Below are 10,950 nucleotides of genomic sequence, written 5' to 3' on the forward strand. Positions count from 1 at the left end.
CCTGGTCCTCCACTTCGAATCTCAGAGTCTTAGAGCGACTCACAATCTCCTTTATCTTCCTCCCTGTGAGGTGGGTGGGGCTGAGAGGGCTCTCACAGCTGCCCTTTCAAGGACAACTCCTATGAGAGCTATGGCTGACCCGAGGCCATTCCAGCAGATGCAAGTGGAGGGGTCGGGAATCAAACCCGGTTCTCCCAGATAAGAGTCTGCGCACTTAACCACTACACCAAACTGACTCTCTTGCATTTGTGAAATTAAGATGAAGGACCATATCAATCTTCGAAGTAATTAATATATATATATATGGATGAGGCTAGGGCTAAAGAGCATCATGAAGTCATACTCCCAACTGACGGCCCTGTTCCACTGATATGTTGTCTTTTATAAAGCAGAGCAGTGTTTGCCAACCTGTTCCCCAAGCGCTTGACTTGTGTAGTAAAAGTAGAACATATTCAAGTGTCAATTGCAAATGTCAAGCATGGGATATAAGATACCAGATACATTACTTTATGTACTTCAATGTGAGTTAAACTGTGGTGGTGGGCTTGGGCATTATGTCTTCAAGATTCCTTGTTGTGAGCTCAAAACTTTCTCCAAACAGCAAAGCAGAGCTCCTGATCACCAGCTATCAACCATGGTGCTCTCAACTGATGAACAGATGCAGACCATCACCAACAATGAGCTCGGAGACGAAGAAATAACTATAAACCTCTCCTTCTTGCTGGTAGTGTATCCCTGGGCCACTCATAACCTTTGGATGTGTCCACAGAACCGTTGGATGTGTCCACAGCTGCCATACGTGGCATCCCTGAGGTATGTGCCCATGGCAAGAATGTGGTTGTGCCTTATGGCTTCTAGATTCCTTGTTTGTACAAGTTTACCATTAGACAGCAAAATGTTCAGGATACCTCTCAGATATTCAATGGTAGGCAAATGTTTGTGATTTATGTCCTCATCTTTTAACTTCCTGTCTTATGTCTGAGGAGAGACTGAGAACAGTCATCACCGGGCACTTCTTTATCTTATTGTGTAAAGCACTAGATTTACTTGGAGCAGGCAGACAAATTTGTAATGCAACATCTCCTTAAGATGATAGTACCATTTATGGCATTAGCAGAATTCAAGCAGATTTTAAGTTTAAAAGCACACAAGATGGAATCAGGCTGATGTATGTTTGACAAGCCAGATGAATAGGGCACCGTACATACACAAGTTATCATCTCACACACGTCATGGAACAATTATGTTTTCCTCGCTTACCCCAAGTAATACAACACTCTTGGCTCTTAATAAAGTGCATACAGACCAAGGAACAGAAAAGTTATACAGCATATTGACAAGAACCATCAGAAGTGTATAATTGACTTTGGGATGAGCATGGACTCACCTGTGCTGCTCTCAGAGCCATAGCTAGGATTTCTGATTTAGTGGTGCAGGATCTTCATTGGAAGGCAGGGTGGTGTAACATGTGGCTGAGTCCCCTGGGAGCTCCCAAGTCAGCCCAGTGCTGCACTCACCTTTTGGACTCTTGCCATCTGCTCTCAGCTGAGGCCCACACAAAGTTCTTGAGATGTGGAGAGAGGTTGGAGAAACCTCACCTTACCTGATGGGAAGGCTGCAGAAGATGCTGGGGTAGCTTGGCAAAGGAAGAGCTGCTAAATATTGGCCGACAGCAGCAGCACAGAAGGGAGGCTCCACTGCCAAAGTCTAGCAACCTGAAGCTGAGCTCCTTCACCTCCTCTTCCTCGCATCCTTGGCTCACGTCCCCACACCCTTGGGCACTGATGTTGCCATGGCCCCCCACTGCCAGTAATCCCCCCTAAACAGCCTCACCCCCACTTGGCTGATGTCACAGGACTGGTTTCTCTGGTGACTCCAGCAATCCCCCAAAGACAGTGTGGAAAGTTCAGGAAGCAATTGGAAGTCAGGGGCAGTAAGTGGTAGGGCCAGGACACAGGCCTTGGTGTTGAGATGGTGGGGCCAGGACCCTGGGGGCCCCACTCTAGCTATGGACCTGGCTGCCCTTCTCATCTATGAACTATTGGGAGGCATGAAATCTTCACTGGGTGACTTCAGCAAAAGCTTGTTGGTACCTGCTTAGTAAAAATACATTATTTAAATGATAAAAGAAATATTTCTGGATTGTCTGTAACATCTATTTCTACATATCCACTACTGGAGTACACGAAATGGCAGTGCAAAAAGGTTCAGCAAATATAAAATGTACAAAGAAATGATCACTTGCTAATCTGTTTTTGGTGCCAATGGCTCAAGTGATCTGGAAATGAATATTTCTCATGTTATTTTTTTTGTCAGAATGATTCTACACTGTGAAGAGGGAGAGTTGTGTGTAGACTGAAGTGAATGGCTCAGATAAAGAATGTTTGAGTGCCAAGAACTGCCACCAAACTACCCTCTGGACTCAGTATCAGTAAATTTTGGCACAGCTATCAATAATTTGATGCACCGCTGTATCACCTGACATTATGTTCTAAGAAGGAATCATCAGGGATTGAAATTCTGCAATCACATCATGTATCAATCTTCTTTCCCCCCCTTGTGTAACATTATTTCATTGTTGTATCTACATAGGTTCTCCTCTAGTGTGACCAATAATAGAGGCAGGGGGAAGCGAAAACATTTAAATATCCCTTCCCATTCTGCCCTTGGGTATATAGACCCAAATATATTTGGAAATATATTTGGAAATATTTTCTGAAACTCAATACTAAAAGAGTAAGGGGACTTGGAAAATTTGGTATTAACTAACATTTTTCAAGTCTGATGTACCTAAAATGGAAATATACTATTTTCCCCCCCTCGTACATCCCTAATTTTCAGCTGTAGTTCTTTGCAGATGTTTGTGCTAATATGTATCATTTACTGCTTAGAGACAACAGTGATTCAACTGGAGTATCCAGTTTATGATGACTTCCTCCTCACATGCTTTCCGCACTGCCACCTCAAGCCAATGAAATGAAAATCATCACAGTAATATCTAGAAAAATCCAGTGATGTTTATTGATTTTGCAATGAAGAGCTGAGGACAATAAGAATATTCCTGTGTGATTTTAAGGCTCGTTTCTTGCTTGGTAACCCAGATATTGAAATAACAGAAATAGCAGCAAAGTTTTTTCATAGTGTTATGGTTACGCGCCCTGATAAGTAATATTAGGCTCTATTATGCTGTTATTTCTGTTTTTATCTTGTACTTTTAATCATACTTTGTATGGAGTCTCTACTCTCCTAATCTGTAATTTGGCTGACCTTCTGTTGTATATGTCTGTACAAGCCAATAAAGGCCTGCCAGATGATGACATTCCTGTCTCTGCCCTAGAGGATACCCAAAGCTTTGTGAAAAATAAAGAAAACTTCAACTGCACTCAAAACATTCCTTTGTCATCATGTGTTCTCTGTGCAGCCTGGCCTAGAAATGAGACTAAGATGGAGCTGATAGAAACAAAAGGGATGCTGGTCAGAGACAAGCCTGGGAAACTATTTTGAGCAAGCAGCCAAAAAACGACTGTGTCCAAAAATTAAACACTTAATAACGAATAAGAAAAATATTTCCTTCTACAAGTGCACAAGCATCCATTAATTCATACAAATTCATACACAGTATCAAAAAAAGGTTAAAAAGTCGCACTAACAAAATGTCCATTCCACCGAGTGACCGAGTGACTCTGACAAAACTGGTTTCAATCTTCAATGGGTATCACTCCCAATTTCTCCTGTCATCCAGAGTCAAACCTCAGATATCGGCTGTGAAGGCAAAATTCATCCCCACGTGATTGCCAGCTTTTGATCACGTTTCACTGTTTCCAGCTTTTTCATAAACCGATCAGATAACCTAAGGATGGAAATATGTCAACAGACAACATAATAACCTTCTAAATAGCAGTAAGAAAAACTTTTTACAGAGAAAGAAGGGAACATGGCCATTTTCCAAAGTCTTATTGGCGGCTTGCTGCCATTAAAACACAGACCTCAGCTGTTGCATATTAACAGGTTTAAAGGAGACTCACATACAAGCAGCAATCCACAACATTCTACAAAACCAGAACCAACATACTAAATAAAGCAAGAAATTTAAAGCAAATCATTACACTGATTTAAACCAAAGGGTACAGTTGTATCAAGACGATGGATCCATCTAGCTTCACTTTGCAGCAAGTTCTTATGTATATTTCCCCCTCTATTATTAGTGCCTTCAGTTTTCTGGATCACAAAGAATCTCAGCATTTCCACATCATGACCTGTTTCTGCATAATGTTGGGCAAGAGGAACCCCAGGGACCTGGTGCCAAACCCTAGAGATATGTTCAAAGATGCGCGTCTTGACCACTCTTCAAAAGCAGCCAATGTACATTTTTTTTTGCACACTCTGCATATCAGAGTGTAAATGACCCCCTTAGAGTCACAGTTAGTGCTCTTGCCATGGTGTGTGTGTTAAACTCTAACCTTGACAATGTGTCTTTAATTGCAATTGCTTTGCCCTGTAGTAAACCCCGCTTTCTTTCAGCTTAGTTGCTATTTATCACATTCTTCTTTGGAACTATCATGTATCCGCTATCGCCCTGTGCTCAGACAACTCAAGGTCACAGTAGCTGGTTCACAGCGAACTTCTTGCCCCTGCAATGAAGGAGGCAGGTTGGGAAAATAATTCTGGAGGGAGGGCATGCTTTTGGTGCCTAATGCTTGCATGTGTAATGGGTTTTTGCAGGGTGTATGTAGGGGCCAGGTGCCCACCAAAAATCAGTATCAACGATGCTCGTCTAGCCTGTTGTGTCATTTTCTCAATAAATTGATGTCTTGTAGCCACTTGTTTAATGGGGAAGAACTTACAGGAGTTGACACCCTTAGCCAAACAAATGCCGTTAAGCCATAACAGAAAAAAAGCCTTTCCCATGAAGAGAGGCTATGGCTCAGTGGGAAAACTCTGTTTTGCATGCAGTTCTCACGTTTCATGCCCAGGAATTCCAGTTAAAAGGGACTAGGCAGTAGACAGTGTGGTGTTGTGGTTAAATGTGGCAGACTCCAATCTGGAAAACCTAGTCTGATTCCCACTCCCGCACATGAAGCCAAACCCAAAAGAAGGGATTGTGTAAAGAAGTATATGTCAAAAACTACTAGGGCACACAGTCCAAAAAATACTGCAAATGCTTATTCAAGATACAATACCCAATTTATACATTTAAGCACATATGCTGACTCACGCAGAAAAACAAGCAACCTTTAAGCAATTTACATAGACTTTTATACACATTCCAACGGCTCCGTAGAGCTCCAATGGTAAAAAAAAAAAAAAGTCCAAAAGTCCCCTTGAGATGGAACAACACACTGGTAAGTATATTTTTCCCTATTTGCTTCCACAGGCACATGCGTGCTGAAGGGACTGAAGCTCGATTCTAAAACTCTAGATGCCAAAGATGATGGAGCAGGAGAAAATTCTCAAAATGGACACCTCGACTTTGATCTGCTTGGGGATGTTTTGGCTCTCCCTTAAAGAATGAACTACTCCTGAACTTCCTTCAACCTCTCCTTGATGATTTAGGGTTTCTTCATTCCAGTTATCTCTAATCAGTAACATACAAAAAATATGGAAAACAGCCCAGTTAATAAATTTCCCATTAGACAGCAGCTAATCTAGAGGCAAGGCATTTTCATTTCACCATAGCATTAGAAGTGTGTCCCTTCAACAACACATTTGGGAATCTGATTCACTGAGATGCTCAGAATGCACAACTGAGGCAGGGATTGAACCCTCTATAAATATTGCAAAATTTTAATGCAGGGCCCGTTTATCTTCTAGGCAAATCTAGGTGATCATTGAGAACTCCGGAGGGGGGGGGGCAAAGAGGGCCAAAGGCCACCAGGGAGGTTCAGGGTATACGGCAGGGTTGTCAAACCTGTGGCCCGTGGGGCAAACCAGCCCGCCCAGGGCTTCAATCAGGTCCACAGGGCTCTTTTCTCCCCCTCCCCCACTCCTGTCCTCACCCTGTGAAGCTCTGATAGCTGCGAGGATGTTCCCAGCTCCTTCTGCCTTCTCTGTGCAGAGGCTAAACAAAGCTGCAAAGAAAATGTGGAACGGATTTTCCACTCTGGCTTCAGGGCAGAGCAGAGGTGAACAGCAAATCCACTCCATGTTTTCCTTGCAACTTTGTCTATGTGTTTCAATGGAGAGGAACTTCTCAGCGTTCCTATGGCTTGCTGAAGCTTCCTGGAGTTGTGTCGTTGCAAACCAAGTGTTGATGCCTTGAGCCAGTTTTGTCTCTTCTCAGTGGAGAGAGAACTAGTGCCTAATGAGTACTCTTACTTGGGAACCCACAGCCAAAGGAGGATACATTGGAGAGTCATTGCTAACCTGAGTAGACCCAGGGGTGCGGGGAGAGAAGCTTGCAATGCCTTGCTATTTCATGCTTTCCCAGGCTGAGGGCATATTATTTTTTGAAGATTCTGCTGTGATCTTTGTGCTTTTTCTTGATGTTTTATTTTTAAAATTGCATTGCAAAATCCCACTATCCTCCCTTTCCATTTTAAACAAAATATTGAAGAGTTTTAAGCATATTTTAAGTTAAAATATTATATATTTAATTGTGTTGGCCTGTGTCCTCTGTACAGTGGTCCCCAACCTTTTTGGCACCAGGGACCAGTTTTGTGGAAGACAATTTTTCCATGGACTGGGTGGTGGTGGTGGTGGTGGTTTCGGCGTGATACAATTGCCCACTTTATTTCTATTAGTTTGGAGTGGTGGTTAAGTGTGTGGACTCTTATCTGGGAGAACCGGGTTTGATTTCCCACTTTTCCACTTGCAGCTGCTGGAATGGCTTTGGGTCAGCCATAGCTCTTGCAGAGTTGTCCTTGAAAGGGCAACTTCTGGGGAGAGCTCTCTCAGCTCCACCCACCTCACAGGGTGTCTGTTGTGTGTGTGTGGGGGAAGGTAAAGGAGATTGTAAGCCGCTCTGAGACTCTGATATTCGAAGTGGAGGGTGGGATATAAATCCAGTGTCACCTTCTTCTTCTTCTTACTACTACATTGTAATATATAATGAAATAATTACACAACCCACGGCCTGATTGCTAACAGGTCATGGGCTGGGACCGGTCCACGGCCTGGGGGCTGGGGACCCTTGCTCAATAAAGTCTATATCTCTGCTATCTGGCATTACATTTTAGGACATGCATGGCTCGGCCCCACAAAGTCCCATTTATGTCAGATCTGGCCCTCTTAACAAATAGGTTTGACACCCCTGGTATAGAGGGAGCTAAAGCAGCATTGCTATTATGCATGTCTACCATGCCTGTTCAGAAGCAAGTCCTACTAACTTCAATTAGATTTACTCTTGGATTGCAGCCCTTGGCGTGAGCTGGTTGAAATTTCACTATGTTTGTATGTTGAATTGAGGGACGAGGCACCTTGACTGGATGGCCGAGGCTGGCTGAGCTTGAAAACGAAGCAGAGTCATCCCTTATTAGTATTTGGAAGGGAAACCACCAAGGAAGTCTAGATTTCCTACACAGAGGCAAGCTATAGCAAATTATTTCTGGACCTCTATTGCCTTGGAAAAACCCAGGGAGTCGCCATAAATTGAAAGCAACTTGACAGGAGTTTCTCCCATCAAAGCAATGGTTCATAAAGGCTCTTAAAGGGCTGGATGTTCCAAAATAAGAGGCACAGCTTTAAAATAAATCATGTCAAGTATGCTACAGAATAGAAAATGCCAATACTGTGGGACCTTAGTGCAGGGTAATGCAGGAAGCGTGATGGAGAAATGGGGTGGTGGTGGTGGATGAATTTCCAGGCTTCTGTCCACCCTGATGTCTCTATTCCTATGTTGCTGGGATGCAGCAATGCTTTTTTTTTTTTTTTTTGGGGGGGGGGAGGATTCAGAATTTGACATTGAACCAAACATGGACAAAAGTCTTGTGTGAGAACCCAGAGTCACTGCCACACCCAGCAGCTCCCCCACTAACCTGCCCTGTTAGGGCTCAAGAAATAACTATTTAAATTTATTAAAGAATACCACTCTTGACATCACCATCACAGGGGTGGCAGGTGTTGGAAAATCATCACTAGTCAGTGCCCTGCGAGAAATGCCAGACTATGGAGAAGGTGCAGCTAAGGTTGGAATAGTGGAGACAACACTGGAAACAAAGAGATATTCACATCACACATTCCCCAAAGTAACAATATGGGATCTTCCAGGAATTGGGACTCCCCAATTTGAACCAAAGAAATATTTGAAGAAGGTCAATTTTAAGCAGTACGATTTCTTCATCATTGTTGTCTCAAATAGCTTCACTATGAATGATGCCCTCCTGGCTCGTGAAATTCAGAAGATGAAGAAGAAGTTCTACTACATGCGTACCAAAGTGGACGTCAGTATAGAAACTGAAGGAAGGAAACCAGACTTCGTTGAGGAGAGATGCCTGGAGAAGATTAGGATATACTGCAGTGATAATCTGACAAAGGGGAGAGAATCTGTTCCAATGGTTTTCCTCATCTCCAGGTGGGATTTGCAGATGTATGATTTCCCCCGCCTTCAAGAGACCCTGGAGAATGACTTGGATGGCCTCAAGAGAGATGTTTTAATTGCAGCTTTGCCAGCTTTCTCCAAAGAAATCTTGGAGAAGAAAAAGGCTGCTATGGAGGCCCTGATATGGATAATAGCCCTTATGTCTTGTGGCATTGGGGCTATTCCTGTCCCTGGCCTCTCTCTTGCCTGTGATATCACCATCTTGGCTGGAACAATGAGATATTTTTATGATGTCTTTGGCTTGGATGCATATTTCCTCCATAGACTCGCGAACCAGGTAGGCAAACCTGTCGTCTTGCGATCAGCTATCAAAAAGTCCCCCATGGCCAGCCAAATCACCACTGAATTTGTGATTGATCTGTTGACCAAGTCATTATTGTGTGGAACAGTGATGGCGGTTGAATTGGCTCTTGATTTTGTACCTGTGTTGGGCTCTCTTACTGGTGGGGCACTTTCTTTTGTAACAACATTCTACATACTTAAAGAGCTTTCTGCATGATGTTGTGGAAGATGCTGAGAATGTCCGGGCCAAAGCTACAGAGTCCTGAGACCAGTAAAGGGTCAAGACACCTTATGGGGAGAACTGACTGAGGCAAACAGTACAGGGCTTTCGTGCGGAGGACAAGGAACCCAAACAAGGAACTAATTCTTGGTATCATATCCAGGCTGGATGTCCTAGTTGGTGGACAGATCTTTGAAGCCCCATTCTCCCTTCTGAGAATTTTCTGAAAAAACTGAAAGAGAATGCTCATAACCTCCAATAAAAGTTGTTGAGCATTAAAAGTCCCAAGGAGCAAACTGAAAAGAAAAGTGGAAGCACCAAAATTATGAGTAGTAGTCATGCACTACATATTGAAAAGGAAGGGAAACAGGATTTCAATTTCAATTGGAAGCCCCACCTCCATGCTTTTAGCTAAAACTTGGAGTGAACCAAGGGGAAACATAGGTGTGCTTTTGGAAATGGCAATACATGCAGTGGTCGACAGGGAACCTTGATTCTTGGGCACCAGTTCCTCATTTTTAGGCATCAGTCTTCTCTTCATCCTCTGGAATTTCTTCCAATCCTGATAATATTTTCCTGGTAATAAGTCCCACTGAATATACCTGAGCTGGATTTTGGGTCAAACTGCCTAGAACTGCTCTGTTTGCCTGGTTAATTCCTCTCTACAAAAGGGAGAGAACCTTCTGGATGAACACCACCTGATTCCGAGTTCTGACAATAGATACACATGCATTTTGGGTTTAGCTTTTGCTTTTAATTAGGTGGGTTGGTGGGCACTGGGAGAAAGCCTGAGTTCTAGAGAAATATGGCTATTTGCTGTTATGTTATTAGTCTTTATTTATTTTAGATGTTTTGCTTGATCTGTATCCCAAGTTCCCTCTTTCTATCTTGTTTTGAAATGTCTGCTGTTCACTTCGCATCAGATTTAACTTTTTAACCTTCAATAGTACTGTTTCCATAATCTACTTACCTTTCATGTTGAATTCTGTCGTATTGTATCATTTGATAGTGTTTCCTTATTTTGGCTCAGTTTCTTCATCATGCCATTAATCTCTGTTGCTTCGTATATTTGCTGTGGGCAGACATTTCATTCAGTCTGTTTATCTATATTGTACTTTAATAAACCAGTATGATTCATTTCACTTAAACTCTTGAGTCTGCTTGCTGGTTAACCGCTGGGTGATAAAGGATCCAGATTTGCCCAGCTATGAAAGAAGATTCGAAGCAGATCACCTAATGGTAGGAATGCACTAACACACACAAGTACATCCTTTAGCACACTCTCGAGTTGCAGTTGAGCACAGAGTCCACCATTTCTGCAGTGCTCTTGTTTGCAGCTCTTGTTGTAAGGCTGTTTTGAACATTCTTCGTGTGTACAGGTAGGATGCACAAATCAGGTTGCCAACTCCAGCTCAGAACATTCATAGACGTTTAAGGAACCGGGTGCTTGTTTTGCAGTGGCTTTTCTTTGCAGCATTCTCACGCCACCTTTTGTTTGAATATAAAAAACCAGGCCGATAGACATACAGTTCATTAGATTTGATGAAGAGCTTGCTGACTCAGAAAAGTTTAAAGATTATGCTAGAATACATTTGGTTAATCTTCAAGATGTCACCAGGCTCCTGGTTTATTTGACAAAGGGATCAGTAATGTGGTGGAAGAGCCCGTTGTACCAAGTGTTGCTTCAAGAATTCCCAGGATTCCTCCTGTTGTGCATCCCAGAACCATTTGTTTTTATTAATGGGAATACTCTGCCAGGGAGATGTTCTGGATGCAAATTAGAGGAACATTTCCCAAGATAACACATTATTGGAGTGTTGAACTCATTTGTTATGAGGGCCAGATCTTCACCTTGTTGAGACGGGCCGTGTGTGCCATAAGATGTAATGCCAGGTAGGGGAGATATAAACTT

General features: G+C 42.9%; 1 protein-coding gene across 1 annotated transcript; it reads left to right on the forward strand.

Moving 5' to 3' along the window:
• Positions 1 to 3,444: 3,444 nt before the first annotated feature.
• LOC132585844 (interferon-inducible GTPase 5-like) lies at positions 3,445 to 9,122 on the forward strand. The gene is given in 3 exon segments (XM_060257720.1): positions 3,445 to 3,474; positions 7,986 to 9,014; positions 9,016 to 9,122. Coding segments are annotated over 3 exon segments (1,128 nt in total). The 3' UTR covers positions 9,085 to 9,122.
• The last annotated feature ends 1,828 nt before the right edge of the window (positions 9,123 to 10,950 follow it).

Source organism: Heteronotia binoei, chromosome 17 (genome assembly GCF_032191835.1).
Source record: "Heteronotia binoei isolate CCM8104 ecotype False Entrance Well chromosome 17, APGP_CSIRO_Hbin_v1, whole genome shotgun sequence".
Classification (NCBI taxonomy): Eukaryota; Metazoa; Chordata; class Lepidosauria; order Squamata; family Gekkonidae; genus Heteronotia; species Heteronotia binoei.